The 18388-nt window shown below is 53.9% G+C and overlaps 3 protein-coding genes across 4 annotated transcripts; 1 reads left to right on the top strand and 2 right to left on the bottom strand.

Moving 5' to 3' along the window:
• Positions 1-2306, bottom strand: PCGF1 (polycomb group ring finger 1). Of its 2 annotated transcripts, XM_022563033.3 has the most exons (9): positions 2178-2305; positions 1653-1758; positions 1343-1495; positions 1117-1188; positions 885-990; positions 665-698; positions 480-566; positions 267-347; positions 1-163 (listed from the first exon to the last, which is right to left on the bottom strand). In XM_022563033.3, exons 1-9 carry the CDS (start codon positions 2268-2270, stop codon positions 116-118), a joined length of 780 nt encoding a protein of 259 aa, XP_022418741.1. In that variant the 5' UTR covers positions 2271-2305; the 3' UTR covers positions 1-115. The 2 variants fall into 2 exon arrangements, with proteins under 2 accessions (XP_022418741.1, XP_089779069.1); XM_089922943.1 differs by lacking the exon at positions 1-163 and having other exon boundaries at positions 170-347; positions 2178-2306.
• A 5917-nt stretch (positions 2307-8223) lies between these two features.
• Positions 8224-15348, top strand: TLX2 (T cell leukemia homeobox 2). Its single transcript, XM_022563102.2, has 3 exons — positions 8224-8623; positions 9071-9308; positions 9411-15348. Exons 1-3 carry the CDS (start codon positions 8224-8226, stop codon positions 9625-9627), a joined length of 855 nt encoding a protein of 284 aa, XP_022418810.1. The 3' UTR covers positions 9628-15348.
• Positions 11303-18325, bottom strand: DQX1 (DEAQ-box RNA dependent ATPase 1). Its single transcript, XM_089922938.1, has 11 exons — positions 17278-18325; positions 16811-17004; positions 16018-16402; positions 15432-15665; positions 15241-15340; positions 14977-15135; positions 14708-14899; positions 12878-12997; positions 12512-12702; positions 11989-12179; positions 11303-11768 (listed from the first exon to the last, which is right to left on the bottom strand). Exons 1-11 carry the CDS (start codon positions 17512-17514, stop codon positions 11612-11614), a joined length of 2160 nt encoding a protein of 719 aa, XP_089779064.1. The 5' UTR covers positions 17515-18325; the 3' UTR covers positions 11303-11611.
• Between the last annotated feature and the right edge of the window lie 63 nt (positions 18326-18388).

The raw sequence follows: 18388 nt of genomic DNA, 5'->3' as shown, positions 1-18388 counted from the left end.
AAAAAAGGAAAAAGATGCTTTTTTTAAAGTTTTTATTTCAAAAAATAAAGCCAAGGTTAATTTCACATAAATATCTGGGGAGGGAAGGGCAGAGGGATAGGTGGGGGCTTGGCCCCTACCTCCTCTTCTCTTTCACACTGTATTGTAAAAGCAAAGGGGATGGCTAAGGAGAGAACAAAGGGAAGAAGCAGTCAGTGGGAACATTCTTACCCGAGAGGCCCCCTCAGTCTGCCCCTGCCCTGGAGACTGCCTTGGCACTGGCTCACCTTGCCGAACCAGCGGGAGAGCCATATCTGCTTCATGGTCATGTGATCAGGGAGAACTTCATTGTCAAAAAGGAGCTGCACCTAGAAGGGAGATAGGGGCACAGTTTCAAGAAGTATCCTCTTGCACAGGTCAAGAACTACCCTGGTCTACCCTATACTCTGTTCCTCCTTTCTTAGCCGCCCTCCCAAAAAAACTTACTATGGGATACTCACATGTTGGGGATTTAGCATCAAGCGGTGACAGAGCACCCTCCGGAGATGGCGAACTTCAGCTCTAACAGAACATCGGACATATTTGTTCTGGGGGTGGGGAGGGAAAGGAAGAGAACAGGTGTGTGAGGGAAGGGCCATGGGGAGGTGAGTCTCCTTAAAGAGGCCCTCCCCTCAGCCCCGCTCACCTGCAGGATGCTTTTATTCTTGTCTTTGCCAGAACTGGGGGGTGGGGGGGAACAGACACAGGTTAGGGAGCTCTATCTTTCCCCTGTCCCTTGCCCAGACCATGATATACTCTCTTCAAGTGAACAGACACTCCCTTACTGCTCGCCCTCTCCCTGAGCCCCTCCCTGCCTCTGGGTCATTGTCACTGTCACTTCAGATAGCCCATGACCTGTCCTTCACCTCAGCCGCTCCAGGCATAGGCTCAGCTGCTCATCATAGCGATAGTAGTGGGCTTTTGAGTGGTCGAAGCTGCTGAAGGGGAGGCCAAGGTTGCTCAGGGCTGGCTCTGAGAAAGACAGAGTAATGAGGAGAGTGGCACATGTTCCATACGCCTTTTTCCCCGGGGAGCAAAACCGGGCAGGAGGAATGCTCTGGGGGTTTTACCTTAGCCTCCTGTTACCAAGAGACATACCTTCCCCGCTGGGCTGGGTGACCCGGTCCAAGCCTCGGGACTGGTAGAATTCTCGGATCCGTTTCTCTTCACCTAGAAGGGAGTGGAGTACAGAAAGTAAAATATAAGCCCTCCCTCATTCTTTGTCCCTCTAGCTGTCAACCTCTTTACCAAAGCCCTTGTCATCTCAAGCTGTCACCCAGCATCAGTCCTCTAGAGGCCCCTCAAAGTCAGGTTGGTTACTCACTGTCTTGCAAGCCTGGCACTAGCTTGTACACGATGTCCTGCATGACCCGGTCCAGTTTGAGGTTGAGCAGTGGCTGTGTCTCGTGGATCTTGATGTTGCACATGGGGCAGTACTTGCTGGTTTGGAGGTACTTCACAATACAACTCTTGCAGACTGCAAGAAGAGAAAAGCAAACTCTCGGGCCCTCTGGAAATCGGGCTCATGGGCTGGGTGGGTCGCCTGGGTGGTTGGGGCAAGCAGCCTAGAGGCTGGCAGCCGGCTTAGTGGGAAGTGGGGCCTGGAAGAAACAGCCAGGGTCCTGGGCACTCACACGTATGAAGACACTCTGTTATGGTGGTGGCATCCACGAAGTACCCTGCGCACAGGCAACAGACGATGTGCTCATTCAAGTCTTTGATCTTTACTCGGACCTCCTCCTGCGGACACACCCTCCGTCAACGATCACTCTCCCAACCCCAACCCGTGCGCCTTCACAACTTGGAAGTCGCCTCTCATCAGACCCCGCGGCCAACACCGCACCCTGCGCCGTCAGCCGATTAGCTCCCGGGGATTGACACTCCCCCTCCGCCCAGCAGAGGGCTCCGCGCACAGCGGGGTCTCCCTCCAAGCCAACTCGCCCCACCTTCCTTTCCCAGGGGAGACTACAAAGAGTGAGCGGCACAATGCGCAGGCGTCCTAGCCTGGAGTTTGGCAACCCGACCGCAATCGCGCAGGCGCATTGGGCACCCTGTCTCTGCGCAGGCGCACTGGCGCCCGGCCAGCCACCGCCCGTCCTGTAGCCGGCCGCAGTTCGCACCGCTAGCCGACCACAGTGGTAACCTTGCCGCCCCTGCACCTCGTTCCGTAGCGGGTCCATCTTGTACACTGACTGGAGCTGGTTCCGAAGCCTCATCGCGATCGCAATCTGGCCCCCCTGAGGAGACGCCATCTTAAAGGCTGATCCCGGCCGGCCACTTCCGGTACCGCCTGCGGGGCGGGACTTGTCGCCTCGCAACGAAGGCTTAGGTCTTTTCGGATTCGCTGACCCTCTGTAAGGCCCCGCCCATGTCCCTTTCTCGCCGTGTGCTCACCTGAGCCCCACTGGCCCCTCCCCCTCCTCAATCTGTAATTAGGGAGTCGGGGGGGTGCCTGGGAAGGGGTCCTATCTCTTTGAGCTCCTGTAGTAATCATCATAATAGGCCCGACATGACCTCGGGACTAACTTTTGGAGCCTGCAAAAGACGGCCGCCTTCAACTCCCAAAGGCCCGGCGGTCTCCTCCCGCCACCGCTCAGGGTCGTCGATCTCCTGTGATGATGTCCCTGCTAAAGAAGCCCCTCCAGGGCCCTCTACTTGTGTCGCCCTCCGCGGCTGACGCGTCCGCATTACGGAGCTTCATCCCGATGGTGGGCCTGGTCCCGGCTTCACAGCGGGGGTTTCTCGGAGCTTTGCGGAATCTCGTAGAGGGTGGAGGGGAAGGAGGGACCCCCAGGGACTTGGTAGTGATCGTACCCCCGCCCCCACACTCTCCCCTGCCGCCGAGGATGGGGGAGCAGGCCCTGCTTAATGATGATGATTCAATCATCGGCGCCTGCGGAGGCCTGGGACAGACTAATGCAGAGCAGATGCCCAAGAAGGAGGGGAGGACGGCTAGGACGCTACCACACATGGACACGCTGAGGCAGCGAACTCCTGCGGTAGCATAGGCCCAGTCCCGTACTTGGGGAGGACGCAGGGGCCCTAGAGCTGGTACACCGACGTCCATAGGTACTTTTTAAAAAGTGGGATTAAAAAAAACAAAATAAAGATAAAATTACTGTGGAGTATTAACATCAGGTGCAATTGGAGACTCAAGAAGGGAGAGATACCAGTGGAGACCCCGAAAGACTTTCTGGAGGAATTGGGTCTTTGTGTGGGCACAATTTAGAGATTGGGGGTGGGGGGGGAAAGGAGTGTGGTGGAAATAGAAAAGAAAGGCAAAGTCGGGGGGGTCGTGAACGGAGAGGGACTGGACTGAGGCCCAGGTGTAGATCTGAGAGTAGTGATAGAAGAAGCAGAGCCTTGCGGAGTTGGGACTTTAGCCTGAGGGCAATAGGGAGCTAAAAGACGTTTTGGAAGAGAGTGAATTATCCTATGAAAGAAACATATTTGTTCATTTATCTTCAGAGTGAATTAGTGGTAAGGAGTTATGAGATTGGTGATATTTTAATCAACTACTTCTCGCTACAGCCACTGCTTACCTCTCTGTTCCAAGACGCCATTATCTCTTCTCTGGATGATTGCAGTGGCTTTTTGCCTGCTTTCCTTGCTTGTACCTTTACCCCTCTTTAGCCTATTCTAAACATAGCAGCTCACAGTGATTCCAGTAAAACATGAATAAAAAAAGGATACGTGGGGGCTTCCCTGGTGGCGCGGTGGTTGAGGGTCCGCCTGCCGATGCAGGGGACACGGGTTCGTGCCCTGGTCCGGGAAGTTCCCACATGCCGCGGGGCGGCTGGGCCCGTGGGCCATGGCCGCTGAGCCTGCGCGTCCGGAGCCTGTGCTCTGCAACGGGAGAGGCAACGGCAGTGAGAGGCCTGCGTACCGGGGGGGAAAAAAAAAAAAAAGGATACATGGAAAGTTTTTTTGAGTTGATGGATGTTTATTATCTTGATTGTGTTGACGGTTTCATGTGTGTATACATGTCAGTGTATCAAATTGTACACTTTAAATATGTACATTTTATTGTATGTCAGTTTTGCCTTAAGAAAGTTGCTTAAAATAAAATTTAAAAATGAGGTTTCTTACTTTTCTGTTTAAAACCTTCCAATAGCTTCTCTTTTCAATTAGAATAAAAGCCCAAGTCTTACAATGGCCTTCAAGCCTTGCATGGTCTTTCGCAGTCCCTCAGTCTCTCAAGACACACTGGACCCCCTCACCGTTTGTTCCACAGATACACCAGGATATACTCTCGTGTCCCCAACTTGAAATGCTCAGATATCCAAATGGCCCTTTTCTTCCTTCAGGTCTTTACTCCATGAGGTCTTCTGTGATCAATCCAGATAAATCATAATCCCCCACTCTTACACTTCTTCTTCCTCCTTCCTTGCTTTAGTTTTCTTCTTAGCATTGTTATTATTAAGTTTATTGTATATATTTCCTTTTCACCTGCCTCCCCCACTAGAATGTAAGGTGCTCAATGGCAGGAATTTTTGTTGTATTTACAGCTATATTTCATGGTGGTGATGATGGCCTAGACTAGGCTTTTATCTGTGGAAATGGAAAGGAAGGACTGTGTATGAAACATTTCAAAGAAAAGAATAATAGGAGGAAGTGAATAAGGAGCTTGAGGGGAAGAATTTCCTCCAGGCTGTTGGACTTAAGGTGGCTAGAGTGAAGGCAGGTGGAGCTTGCCAGAAAACTAGAATGGTGGGGTGGAACACAGCAAGTGTCAGAACCAGGGACTGAGATCTCAGAGTTTTCTGGGTAGCTGTAATAGATGGAACTATTGGAATGGATGAAACCTGAGCAGAGGTAGAGATGGGTAAAGCTGAAGTCTGAGCTCTGAAGAATGCTCACAGTCTTTGGTGGAAGAAGAAAAGTCGGTGGAGGAAAAACATAAGCAGTGACTGTGAATGTCCAAAGATGTAGAATAATATGATATTATGGAAGCCAAAAGAATGGACATTTCAAGAAAAAGTTGATGGTCAACAAAGTAAAACATGTCAGAGGAGTCCTGGATAACAGACACTGGACACGGGAGCTCTCTGAGAAAGGGTCCATGTAGTGAAGCCAGCTTGCGGTGGGTTAAAAGAATAAATAATGGGGAAATGGAGGCAATGGGTATGGGCAGTAAAAGGGAAAAAGAAACACATAATTTCTCTTGAGAAGTTGGGCAAAGACTTTGTCCAGATAGTAGAGACCTAAGACAGTTGGGGGTAGGAAGGACTAAATTGATAAGAAAAATGACGATACAGGAGTGGGGACATGGCACCAACAGCAGAACGGAAGACAAGATTCAGGAGGATGGGCTGGGAATGTGGCCTCTCCCTTTGAAGCTGCAGGTTTGAAGGCCTGAACAGAAACTAGCAGGAACCATCTTGCTAGAGAATCAGGGAACTAGCAAGGTAGAGGCAAGCCGAGAAATTCCTAGGACTGTGGCTGACAGAATTTTTTTTTTTAATCCCCAGAAGATGTGTATATACTACCAGGTTTGTGACCATTCTCCTCCAAGGATCAGTTGGGTAATCTCTGGGTGGCTGTGCCACCTGTGCTGACCTCAAAAGGCAGGATATAAAAAAAAAAAAAAAAAAGGCAGGATGTAGAGTAAGCAGGTATACAGGTCTGCACAATGCTACCTTTTTCACCTGCATTGATTCACTCATTGATTCATTCAAGAAGGATTTATTCCGCTTGATTGGAGACACACTAGTGCTCACTGTCTCCTGAGGCCCACCCTTAGAGTGGGAAAGGGGACTGACAAACTCCTAACCTGCAGGCCAGTCCCCTTGAGAGACTTTATTTACTTTACTGTCTCCCTAGGCTCTCTGTTCTCATCCAGGGAAATCCAGCCCATTGCTAGCTCTGAAGGGTTTGCCTGAACAGTGGAGGTTTCATGCTCTCTAGTAGCCCCAACCCCTCTACTGCTGAGAAAAGATGCTTGGAGCTCTGTGAAGGCTTAGGGGAGGTGGTGATATCTGTTTCCTTCACCAAGACAAAAACAGCTGCCAAAGTAGCAGTACCCGCCCCCGCCCCCCCCCCCGCCCCCAGCCCCCGCAACCCTTTCAGAAGGGATTGTTGGCAGGGTGGGGGAATAGCTGGAGAAATGGATGATGGAGGTGGACAAGACTGGGGGAGGATGTCACATATTATTGATGCCCACTGCCTCCCTCCACCATCGTTCACCCCCTTCAGATTGAGGTTTTCTGAGAACACTGAGGGGCTGGTGGCTTTGTGTGAGGAGAAAGCCTACTCCCTTCTTTCTCTTCCTTATATTCCTGCCCAGATGCCCAAATATCATTCCTGGTTCCCTGGAGAGAAAAGACCCCTTACCGTGCCCTAATCGCCAGGCTGCCAGCCCATCTGCTAGGGAGAAAGGAGGGGCAGAGTTTTCCCCAGGAGATCCTGGAGAATCGACTGGAAGACCCGTGCTCCCAGGGAGACCCATCTACTAGACTTAGAAGGCATTTCGGCTCACACGGGTAACTGGCAGCCTGTAGGGGAGCACCGGAGTGGGCTGCAGCGGAGGGGCTAGAGCTGGCACAGTGGGGTGGGGTACTTTGGCCACCACGTGCCGAGGCAGGCCAAGCTACTCATCGTGCCCACCCTCCGAGGGATGGTAAGAACATCCCCCTCCAGGCGCCCAGTCTCACCGGCTCAGAGGCGCCAGGAACCAGCCCCCCCCAACCCCGGGGTCCGGGGCGGGCCGGGGAAGGTAATGTAATTCCGACCCAGCTAACCCGATTATGGCGGCCTGCACCGGGCTGGGTGGCGGCAGGGGCGGGTCTAAGGCACAGGGGCCCGGCCGGCCCCGGGTCCCATCCCGGGGAAGGATGCAGAGTTCACACGCTCCCAGCTCCTGCGTCCTCGGCAAGAGGTCACAAGGTCACCGAGCGGCTTCTGTCTTTCCCCACCTCCCTTCTCTGACACGCTCCAGGCACAGTTTCCTGGGCTTGGGTGGAGTGAAGCAGCTTTGCGAAATGAGGCGGTTAGGATCCTCCGAAGACTTCTGTGAGGTCCCAAGTGTCGCCTGTGGCGATTTCGTCCTCCCGCCTTTGCGGGGGTGGGAGGGAGTGTGTGAGAATAGACTTCCTAGGCGCAGAGTGGAGGGGCAGAGTCCCGCGTTGGTGGTTCCCTGTTGGGGGCAGAACGCCAGCCCCAAGTCCCCACCGACCTGAGTTGGCTCGGGTGGAGCCACGGGTCCGCTTTACACCGATTTCAGAAAATCGAAATTCTAAGAAACACTGGGCACCCATTACGGGAGCTCCCGAATGCAGCTAGGGCCCCTATGGGAGAGGCCGGGAGGAGCACCAGGATCACTGGCCCAGAGTAGTTGTTCCCCGCCCTAGCCCACCGGACGCCCTGCCACCGCCTTCCCACACCTGTCCTCTTCCCGGGCCTCCAACTCGCCGGCCCCGTTCCCCAGCCGCTTCCCATCTCAGCCAGAAAGCCACAACGAGATTTGGTCTTCGAGAGCATTTAGGCGGGGGCCACAACGAATTCGGGAGTCGTCAGGCAGGACCCATCGGGAGGCGAAGAGTGGGGGCTGTGGGAGGAGGCACCTGCAAGGAAGCCGGTGAGGCCGAGGAAACCCCAAAGGCGGAGGCCAGCGAGGATGGAGTTGCCTTGCGCATCTCGGCTGACTCAGCGCGTAGTGGCCCAAGCACCGGCCCCTCCCGTGCAAGCTCATAACACCCTCGCCACCTTCCCCCCTCCAACACCCCCACCATTCCCGCCGGCCAGTCTTCCCCGCGCTCAGAGCAAACAGGCGTCTCTTCCCCTTTAACAGGCCCGGCCCCGCCCCTGCCCTACCCCCAGCCCCCACTGCCCACCCGAGGCTGATCTGTCAGTCACTGCCCCAGCCCGAGCCGGCCAACCCTCTCCACCCCGGACTCGGGCAGAGGCCCTGGCAGTCCAGCGTCCATCTGCTCTTCAGAGTCAGCAAGGGCGCTCCTGGGGCCCCAGTGGGTCGCGCTCCCCCGGGATGCGAGTCCCTGCGCCGACGCCCGGCAGAGGCCGGCACGGGCGCGGTTACTCCCCGTACACAGGGATGAAGATGTCCTGGGGGCCCCGGCGCCTCTCCACGGCCAGCCCCGCTGGCCCCTGAGGCCACCGCCCCAAACGCTCCGCTGCTGGGCTCCCAGAGCTGTTTGGGGCGCCCTCCCCAACTGCCAAGCCTCCTGCGGTCCTCCTTGACGCGGACCCATGGAGCCGGCGGTGTTGGCCTCGCACAACCTCCCGCACCACGAGCCAATCAGCTTCGGAATCGATCAGATCCTGAGCTGCCCGGAACCCCCCGGGAGCGGCCTAGGCCCGGGTCGAGCGGGCCAGGGCCATGGGGAGAGTGTGGCGTTCTCGGGTGGATTTCACGGAGCCTCAAGCTACGGCCCCGCGGGCTCGCTGGCCCCGCTACCAGGCAGCTCTGGTGTGGGCCCGGGCGGCGTGATCCGCGTCCCGGCGCACCGCCCGCTGCCAGTGCAGCCGCCCGCTGGAGGCGCGCCTGCTGTTCCTGGACCCTCGGGTTTGGGCGGCGCCGGGGGCCTAGCGGGACTCACCTTCCCTTGGATGGACAGCGGCCGCCGCTATGCCAAGGACCGGCTCACTGGTGAGGTTGCCCGATCCCTCCAGCGTCATGCCCCACACTGACCCGGTATCCTCATCTTTGATCCTTCTGCTCCAACTCAAGGTCCCCTTTCATACCCTCCGCCCCTAATCCCAGGGGATCCTCCCTCAATTTGTATCTCTTGGTCCCGCTGCTGAGAGGCGATGGGGAGGTAGCTGCCGTCGATGCCCGCGCCCTCCTCTGCAGTTCACTGTCCACACCGCGGGAAGGGCAGGGTGAAGTTACGGGGGACGTCTCTCCCTCACCCAAGTGGGAGGGCCATTTCCGAGGCCTTTTCTTGTCTAGAAGCCTCTACTGGTGCGGGGTCGAGCTTGGGGCACCGTAGGGACCGGGCGCGGGAGCTCTGCAGCATTGGCAGCCGCGCTCTCTTCTCAGTGACACCTCGGGCCGCCCCGAAAACCCTGCCTTGCTCTTTCTTCCTCCCTGTAGCGGCGCTCTCGCCCTTCTCCGGGACGCGCCGTATAGGTCACCCCTACCAAAACCGGACCCCCCCAAAGCGGAAGAAGCCGCGCACGTCCTTCTCCCGCTCGCAGGTGCTGGAGCTGGAGCGACGCTTCCTGCGCCAGAAGTACCTGGCCTCGGCCGAGAGGGCGGCGCTGGCCAAGGCCCTGCGCATGACCGACGCGCAGGTCAAGACGTGGTTCCAGAACCGGCGCACCAAGTGGCGGTGAGGCGCGGGGCGGGCGAGGGACCGGGCCGGGCCAAGTGGCGGTGAGGCGTGGGGCGGGCGAGGGCCGGCCTCGCTGACCCCGCGTCTCCGCCCGCCCAGGCGCCAGACGGCAGAGGAGCGCGAGGCAGAGCGGCACCGTGCGGGCCGACTGCTTCTGCACCTCCAGCAGGACGCACTACCGCGGCCGCTACGGCCGCCGCTGCCCCCGGACCCGCTCTGCCTGCACAACTCGTCGCTCTTCGCGCTGCAGAACCTGCAGCCCTGGGCCGAGGACAACAAGGTGGCTTCCGTGTCCGGGCTCGCCTCAGTGGTGTGAGCGACGCCTGCCCGACCGGCCGAGTGCTCTTTTCCGGACTGAGGCGCCGCGTGGAGCCCCGGGCCCGGGGCCTTGGAGCGCACGGCCGCCCACCCCGTGGTTCCGTAGCAGTGGAGCGTGTGAGGAGGAGGTGGCCTTGAGGCTATCGTCAATGGCTCCTCGGCCACTGCCGGCTCCCAGGCCAGCGTTGTGCTGTTGCCCTGCGCGCTTAATCGTGCCCTTTCCCGCCATTTTTCACTTAGACTGTTGCACCGCGGCTGGGACCCGAGGCGCTGAGGGGGCGGGACCTGCAGTATGAGAGCCAATGAGATGCGGGGAGGGGGGCGGGCTGGCCAATGGCTGCTCTCTTGAGGGACTCCGGATTCTTCCGTGGGTGTGTTGGAGCTGGGGTTGTGTGTGGCTGGAGAAGGTTTACAGGCCCGGCTGGAATCAGGAGGCTGCAGCCCGCACGGGCTGGGTCTGTAGCAAAGGTGTGAAGGAAGGAAGGAAGACGTCAACGACAGAGGAGTAATGGAGGAGGTGCTGGAAAGCGAGTCCGACTGACCGCGACAGGAACCAGAGGGTTATCTACGCTGGGCGTCTCATCCTTCAACTGTAAAATAATCGCTAAGGACTTTGAGGCCATGTTGTCTGTGTGTTTAACCGGCTGACTACGTCCTCTCTCTTGAGCCTTACAAGTGGGTGGCAGGCGAGACGGATACTTACACACTCAATGGAAGAGAAAATCTGGGAACACTAATCTGGCTCTGGTGTCCCTCGGGGACAGAGAGGGAAGAGGAGGAAGCACTGGACAAAGTTAATGGGCCCAATGGAGCTAGGGTGAGCAGAATTTGGCAAATAATTAGGAAGTGATAGGCCTAAAAATAATCAAAGGTAATTCCCAGGTTGGAAATGTAAAGGATCAAGAAATCAATGGTGTTGTGGATGATGAAAGGGAAATTGGGAAGATAGAACCAAGATTAACTCTGCAGGCAAAACTAAATGCTAGACCTAGAGAGAATAAATTCTGGAAAAATGCCTTTTGGGGGAGGTCAGTAGACATCCACATAGAGGTAGGAAATAGGTGGAATGATGAGGACAGAATCTCCAAGGGAGGAAACTGAGGCAAAAAGCAAAGTTCTAAGGATTAAAGGTTCCTTTCCGTCAATTTCTATAAATACATTTACAATGTGCAAGATGATTGAGGATATCAAAATTAATAGTCCAAAGGAAGAAAAGGGAACGTAGTACCCAGCTGAAAAGAGAAAAGCATGATGTCCTTGAAGTTGTTAGAAAAACTTGTGAGTGGGCCAGGGGCTGCTGGGAAGCTTGTTGGTGGAAAGTTAAGAGTTTGGGTATGGCTGCAGTAGCCTTGAGGTTTAAGAAGAGCAGGATTTAAGTTGTATGAGAACAAAAGGGAAGACTTTGTCTAATTCTTATAGCACAGCCTTTCTTTCTCCCCTGGAGGCAAGAGCAGTGTGATAGAGGGAGGTAAGCTTTAGGCAGGGTTAGAGGCCAACTGTAGTCAAACTACTCATGTTCCATGTTAGTGACACCTAGGTTAGTCATAGTACAAGTCTTGACTAGAGGTGGGAACCAGGCAAGAGGATGTCACTGTTGGAGTTGACTCTTATTCTTTCATACTAACTCATCTCTAACTCATAGATATTGCAGATGCCGCAGAACCAAACTCAAATTTGACACCATATAAAAAGAACTTTTATAGACCAAAAGGGAACACAAGGATGGGTTTGGCATAAGTTGGGTATATGAAAGGCATGTTAGTTCCTCTCCAATAAATAGAAGAAAGCTAAGGAAAGGGTCCTACTCTGTTTAGACTGTGGCTTACCCAATTCGCTCCACTCCCAGCCCACCATTTCTTGGAACTCAGGTTCCAGTATTTGATCCTTAACTTTGGGCTTCTAAATCTGGCTGGCTGCCTAGGTGCTAGCCTGAAGGAAGATCTAATGTGATGAGATGAGCTCAGCTTCACTCCGCAGGCAGGTCACTGCAGGACACAGGCATCTCCAAGCTCTTGGGTGGAGGAAGATTCACTCCCTGTTGAAGAATCTGCCATTTCTTCCCTCAGCTGGTTCAGGAAGTCTCTGCTCTCACTAGGGGGCAAGTTACTCAGGAAGTATGGAGGGGCCAATTCCACCAGCCTGACAGAGACAGTTATAATTAGATGATTTCTGTATCCTCTTTTATAATGCATGTTGTTAAACTTCTTACTACCCCTTCCACAAACCCTGTCTCCTCAAATCATATATTAATACAAACCACTAAGACCCCCTCCTCTTCTTAGGGTCTCTAAATCCCTAGCTTTAATTTTGGCCCCAGGAAGAGGAATGGGTAGTGTAAGAGGGTTGTCAGGGAACTCACATCTGTGGTTGAATCTCAGAAACAATGGAAAGGCAGTTGTCTTTGGAAATGGAGAAATTGTGGTAAAGTACCCAGGGCGGGGGTCTGGCAGGAGCCCTGCGGCTTCTGTAGCAGCAGTATGGGGAGAGCTGGGCCACATGCTTATGGGTTAGGAGCAGGTAATTTCCAGTTCCATCTGTGTCTCGGGCCACCTCATTGAAAGACAAAGATATTGAAGGAATAAGTGAGAGTGAAGTGTCAGTAGAAGAAAGAAAAGGGGGTTGAGAAAGAATTATTAGCAAGGGTGGTGACAGTATTAAAAGTAAAGCATACCCCTAGGTGTTATAGCCCTACCATACTACGATACTGTATGGCACCTCCATAGCCCCTTGTATCCAAAACCTCAAAGGAAAAGTTTCTCCTGGTTCTAAAGAAGCCTTTGTATGGCCACCTGGACCCCAATTTCAGAGGTGACATACACCAATCTTTGCTTCCTCTACGTTTTGCTCCTTTTATGACCCTCACCCCAACTCTTTCCCCTAACCTTAAGGAAGTATCCTGACACCAGTGCTTTCTGAAGGTCTCTGCGATTCTGCTCAGAGCCAAAGGCTGGTTGAGACAAGGGAAGTTCAATCCGTTGCATGAGTTCTAGGAGTTCTCCCCGAAGTTTATGGGCTTGGCACAATGCTGCCCAGTTTAGACCCCGAGCCTGGCACCAAGCCTTGTCTGCTCCACCTAGGAATAGAAAGGGACCAGCTATAGCTAAAGCCCTTGAGACCCCCAAAAGAACCCAACCCTTGGCCAAAGGGCTTCCTTTTCCTGGGAATAGAGATCTGTCAGCTGGTTGCACACCACTTCCTCTCTTGGGAAAATCTGGATTCTGTAAGAGGATGCAGATTGGACCACTCACTCTGTATAAAGGCTTCATACACCTGGATCAGAGAGCTGTGATCACCATCCACGTGTTCTAGCGCCCGACGCAGGGCAGCTTCTTCTGCACAGAGTGGAGGACGAGTAAACCCAGGGGCAGCTGGAGGCAGAAGAGAGGAAGTTCATTTTGGGGAATGAGAAAGGACAGCAGTGCACCGAAGAGGTAGAAGTGTCACTTTGGGAACTTTATTCAGGCCAGTATCTGAAGTTTGAGTAGGAATTAGTTCAGTGGAGAAAGGGCAGAGGGAGTATTCTAGACCACGGGGATAGCATGTTTGGAGAACTGCAAGCACCTAGTATATGAGTGGAGGGGATGGCATGTGTGGCAGGGTGGCAGATTAAGCCGGAGCGGTAGGTATGGGCTAGGTTAAGAGAGGCTGGATGTGCTATGCAAATGAGTTTACATTCAGTTTGGAAGGTAGAGAATAGCTGATGAAGAGTTTTTAAAAGTCCGCGTGTTTGGAAGAAGTTCACATGATTAGTTAGGAGGCTACTAAAGGAATCCAGCTGAGTAGTGATGAGGTGACACTGGCACTGACTGTGAGTATGGAGACGAACAGGTAAATTTTTTAAAAATTAGGAAAAGTAAAAAATAATAATGAAAAAACCTGGAGAAAGTTTAGTCTAGAATGATGATAGTGGAGCTGCAGAGATGATTGTATGATTTTGTGGTGGTGGTGGTGGTGAGGGGGTAGTTTAAAAAAGTGCTCAGGCTTGGGCTTCCCTGGTGGCACAGTGGTTAAGAATCTGCCTGCCAATGCAGGGGACATGGGTTCAAGCCCTGGTCTGGGAAGATCCCACATGCCGGGGAGCAGCTAAGCCCGTGTGCCACAGCTACTAAGCCTGTGCTCTAGGGCCCGCGAGCCACAACTACTGAGCCCACGTGCCTAGAGCCCATGCTCCGCAACAAAAGAAGCCGCCGCAATGAGAAGCCCACGCACCGCGACGAAGCCCGTGCGCAGCAACGAAGACCTGACACAGCCAATAAATAAATAAGTAAAATAAATTTATTAAAAAAAAAGTGCTCAGGCTCAACAAAAACGACAACAAAAGTGCTTGAGTTCAGTTCTGGGTTGAAGTATTATGGACAATTCTGATAGAAACGTCCATCAGGAGTTAGATATATAAACCCAAGATTCAGAAGAGTGATATTGTGGCATTTCAGACGACGGGGGTGAATGAACTTGCTCAGAGTTCAGGGAATGGGAAGACAAGAGGGGCAAGGACAGAACCCTGAGGTCCAACTTAACAGTGGAGGAGCAGAGGAGGAAGCAGAGGAGGAAGAGCTCAAGAGATTAGGGAGTGGCCAGAGGGGTAGGGTGAAAACCACAAGGAGCGGGTCACAGAGGCGTAGGGAGGGGCAATTTTAAGGTGGGAATGGTTGGTGTTGTAAGTGTCAAAAGAAAGTCATGAACAGGGGCTCAAAAGTGTTCATTGGGTTAGGTCTCTAGGAGGACACTGGTGAGCTGAAGGCTGTGTCAGTGTTGTGGTGGGCCTGAAGCTGGAATGCAGCAGGCGAGGAATACCCTAGACTGAACAGGATAGTGATTATTCTGTATAGCCGAGGGGGAGTGTAGGGTTGAGGAAGAGGGGTGCAGTTTTAGTAATACCAGGTAGGAGAGATTTAAGCATATTGAGGGGCAAGAACCAACAGAGAGATCAGAGAGGGATAAGTGATGAAGCCTAGTTCCTTAGGCACTGTGAGCGCTGGGAGCTAGAGGAAAGTGGAATGGGCTGGTTTTAGAAGCACCAGAACACCAAAGGGAAGGCTGAAGTGGCCATAAGAGCCAGAGAGAGAAGCGATTTATACCAGTGAGCATGGCGGCCAGGGTGAGCATCTCATCCACACAGTCAAACTCGCACGAGGCCAGCAGGGCTTTGGCCAGATCAGGGGCCAGGGGAAATTCTGATAGGATGACTCCCAGGTCTGACAGGTCCCCATTATCATCCAGGGCTGCCAGATAGTCTAAATCTTCCAGGGCCTGCATCAGTGCTTCTGGAGCTGCAGAGGGATCAAGGCTTACAGGGCAGGGCCTCTCAGAGCCTGGACAGCAGGACTTGGGCAGGAGGGGTGCTCACCAGGCCGGTCCAGGAAGTGACACTCCCCTGGCTCTGCAATCTGTCTCCTCTTTAGTAGTAATATCAGGGGGCTCAGATTCTCCTCACACACCCTGGGTTGGGGCAGCGGGGGAGCCTCTCGTTCTAGGAAGGACTTAGGATACAGGCAGAGGCAGGATCCTGAGGGGAGAAAGACCTGGGAAAGAAGACCACTGTAGATTTCTCAGGGCTCATGGGTTGGTGACTCTTTTCGTGTTTGATTTCATTGAGGGCAAAGGCTCTTACCTGGTAGGATCCCTGTTGCCCGCAGTCGTCTTGCCTCTGCCTGACACTTGCTGATTGGTCTCAACACTTGGGATTCTGCTCGGATCTGAGGACTGTAAACCTGTCACCACCCCCCAACCAAGGCCAAGACAGATGAGAGAGGGCTATTTCTATCTTTAGCCCCCACGTCCCCTCACCTCTCTTTCACTCACACTTCGAAGCTCCAGTCCTGAGTCAATGACATGTCGGATGGAAGGGAGGGAGAAGGAGAAGTCGGCCAGCCAGTGAGTGACCACAACCTTTCGGGCACCCGATTCTATGTCCTCATACACAGCCTGAACAGCTTGTCCACAGCCTGGGTGAAGGGGCAGCACCCGTGGTGGAGGCCCTTGGTTCACCAAGGACCCCCCATCCCTGGACAAGGACTCACAGCACAGGGAAATTTCCTGAGGAAAGGGGTGGGGTATTAGGGTAGTTCTCACCTTTGTGGGTCACAGACCCCTTTGAAAAACTGATGAAACACTATGGCCCTTCACTCTGAAAAAATGCACGTACTCATAAAGTTGGGGTGTTATAATTTCAGGAGCTCACTGAACCACAAATCCCTGCATTGTATGGAATCAAAAAGAGGGTGGTAGACCATTTTACCCTGAAACCCCAGAGTTTTTCCTCAGGACTCCAATGGAGAGTAAGTACTAGAACTCCAATGTTCCTAACAAGCATTGCTCACATTCCCCCCCGGGACAGGAAGGGACAGACATGAGACATGAGTACCTCCTTTTGCATCCCATGTTTTACCTCCTCACTGGGCAGGTACACTAGCACATCTCCTGGAGCCTCCTTCCGACACAACTCAAGCACAGCTTGGCAGGCAGCTTCCACTCTATCAGTAGGGACAGTGTCCCTGTAGACGGGAGTGGAACACCTGCCAGTCTCTCCAAGTACATGTACAACAGGAGGATTGCCCCAGAAGGCCTGGAGCTTAGGTTCGAGGGCTGGGTCAGTAACTACAACCACTCTGGGGTCCCCTGGAAGGTTTCCCAGCCTGGCATCTCGCAGGAGCCCCTGGAGCAAATCTGAGGCCACTGACCGCTCCTGAGCCTCATCCAGCACCAGCACACCCCACGCTCCAGTGCCCCGGGTCGAGGCCACCTCCTGCAGAAGCAGCCTGTCCCAGCAGAACCTGTTGACGTTGGCAGTGGGCAGAGGAGTCAGTGTAGACAATGACCAGCCCCAGAAGTCCAGAGGAGCTTCTCCCCAGGGGGCCTAGATTCTGATAGTAAAGATCAGAAGACGACCCTGTGACTGACTTCCTGAGCCCATGGACCTTTACCTGTGACCCACAACCCCACTGGGGACACTGTTCACAAGCTGTACTCCAGTTAGGAAAGTGAGACTTTCATGATGAGGGTGAGGTTGAATGTCTGAGGTCCCTGGCTGGGGTTAAAGGGCTGAATTCAGCAGTTGCATCATGCATGATTTAAAGGGTGAGCTAGGCTGAGGGAGGGAATGGTGAGATATCAGAAGACTGGGCTTGTTTCTACTGGATGAGGGGAAGGAGATCTGGGGTCAGGCCTGCAGGGGGCCACACCTGAGCAGGGTGTCAGGCCCAGTGCAGTCCTCTTGGGGGATGCTGTATCCAACCTCATGACCCAGGGTCAGGTCCATTTCATCAGCAACTTGCAGGGCCAAGCTCAGGGCTGCCAGAGGGTAGGGCTGAGTCACAGTTACCCGGCCCTTCTGGAAACCCCTGGCCAGCACAAACTCTGCACACCACTGTGGGATCTGGGGTAAGGGTAGGGAAGGACAATCAGTCAGCAAGATATAGAACTCCAGTCAAAAGTGCTGGGGGAGCTGTGGCCAGTTTAATCTCTTATTTGGGGAGTCCCCTGGTCCTTCACCAGCTACCCTGAGGCCAGCCTATCTCCTTTTACCCACCTCCCTTATTACTCCGCACAGCTCCACCCTGCCCCCCACCCCCCTCCCCCGCCTCCGTTGTCCCGGGAAGAGCCAGTTCCCTAGCCCCTCCGTTTGTCCACTCCCAGAATCTTCCCCAACCTGGGTGCTCTTGCCAGAGCCAGGCTCTCCAGACACCAGCACCACTCCACTGGGGCTACTCTCCAAGTGCTCCAAGAAGATAAAGCGAGCAGCCCAGATAGGCAAGGATCGGCGCTGCTCAAGCAGCTCGTAGTAGCGGGAAGAGAAGGGGAGCCCGTCAAAGGGGTTCACAGCCAGTTCAGAATCCCCAGGGTTTGGGCCAGACTCTTCTTCCAGCCCGAGAACCTGAGAGGCCATGGTGGCTGTCTAGCAGGACCTACAGAAGGCAGGGCAGACATCAAGGCCTCGTATTTGGTGACTGACACCATCTGCCCACCTCAGCCCTGATCCCTAACCTGTACCCTCAAGTGATAATGCCCCGGGGTCCATCCTTCCCAGTATTTCTTGCCTGCCAGGAAAACAGTGGAGAGTTGAGTCTCCACGTAAGGGACTATCAAAAGTGGACTATTACCCTGTAGTCAGATAGTAAAAATCCTTTGACTAACACAGGGGTCCTCAGGGGCAGCAGGAATTCTTTGAGACATGGTAATCTGTGGGAAGGTCCCCAAGAGAACAGAATGAAGAATCAGAGGAGCGGGGTAGGAATCAGGGAGCAGGGCCACAAGGATCCTGGATTCAAACCTGCTTGCAGCTCTGAGACGTGTCAGGATGGCAGCCAGTTCCAGACCCACACAGCAAGTCACCAATAACCCTGACCTGCTGTGAAGTACAAAGGTAAATTCCGGCTCCACCCTGGGGTGTGCCTCAACAGTCCTAAAGACTGTTTTGGGGTGGGGCCATGTGCTCCACCTTATTTAATCTGGTCAGCGGCCTATGGAAAATAGGCTCAAGCCACCACACTGAGCATGTGTGAACTCTGCAGACTTTGTGTACTGTGCTCATTAGTGAAAGGCATCCTGGGACTTGCAGTTTTGCAGCTTTTTCCTCACATACCTGGGCTGAACACCCAAGCTAGGGTCCAGTTGCTTCTGGGCCTTCAGCTCAGTTACATTTCCTTAATATCACGCATTTCTTGACATGAGGAGGTGATTGCAGACAGTTCCATTCTGACCACCCCCACAAACCCACAAGGAAGCCCTCATCCCTGATCCCTACAACCAAGGGAAAAGGA

This window comes from Delphinapterus leucas, chromosome 13, assembly GCF_059928025.1.
Source record: "Delphinapterus leucas isolate spDelLeu-1000000601 "Yukka" chromosome 13, BTC_Dleu_Yukka2, whole genome shotgun sequence".
NCBI classification, from domain to species: domain Eukaryota; kingdom Metazoa; phylum Chordata; class Mammalia; order Artiodactyla; family Monodontidae; genus Delphinapterus; species Delphinapterus leucas.
The sequence above is the reverse complement of the archived record's forward strand: the minus strand, read 5'-3'. Positions and strand labels throughout refer to the sequence as shown.

Coding starts and splice junctions, on each gene's coding strand:
- TLX2 (XM_022563102.2), top strand. CDS start 8,224: ATGGAGCCGGCGGTGTTGGCCTCGCACAACCTCCCGCACCACGAGCCA. Junction 8,624..9,070: donor TGCCAAGGACCGGCTCACTG/GTGAGGTTGCCC, acceptor TCCTCCCTGTAG/CGGCGCTCTCGCCCTTCTCC. Junction 9,309..9,410: donor AACCGGCGCACCAAGTGGCG/GTGAGGCGCGGG, acceptor CCGCCCGCCCAG/GCGCCAGACGGCAGAGGAGC.
- PCGF1 (XM_089922943.1), bottom strand. CDS start 2,270: ATGGCGTCTCCTCAGGGGGGCCAGATTGCGATCGCGATGAGGCTTCGG. Junction 1,189..1,342: donor AGTGCCAGGCTTGCAAGACA/GTGAGTAACCAA, acceptor ACTCCCTTCTAG/GTGAAGAGAAACGGATCCGA. Junction 991..1,116: donor CACCCAGCCCAGCGGGGAAG/GTATGTCTCTTG, acceptor TGTCTTTCTCAG/AGCCAGCCCTGAGCAACCTT.
- DQX1 (XM_089922938.1), bottom strand. CDS start 17,514: ATGGCCTCTCAGGTTCTCGGGCTGGAAGAAGAGTCTGGCCCAAACCCT. Junction 15,136..15,240: donor GGCAACAGGGATCCTACCAG/GTAAGAGCCTTT, acceptor TTCTCCCCTCAG/GATCCTGCCTCTGCCTGTAT. Junction 12,703..12,877: donor GTATGAAGCCTTTATACAGA/GTGAGTGGTCCA, acceptor TTCTATTCCTAG/GTGGAGCAGACAAGGCTTGG.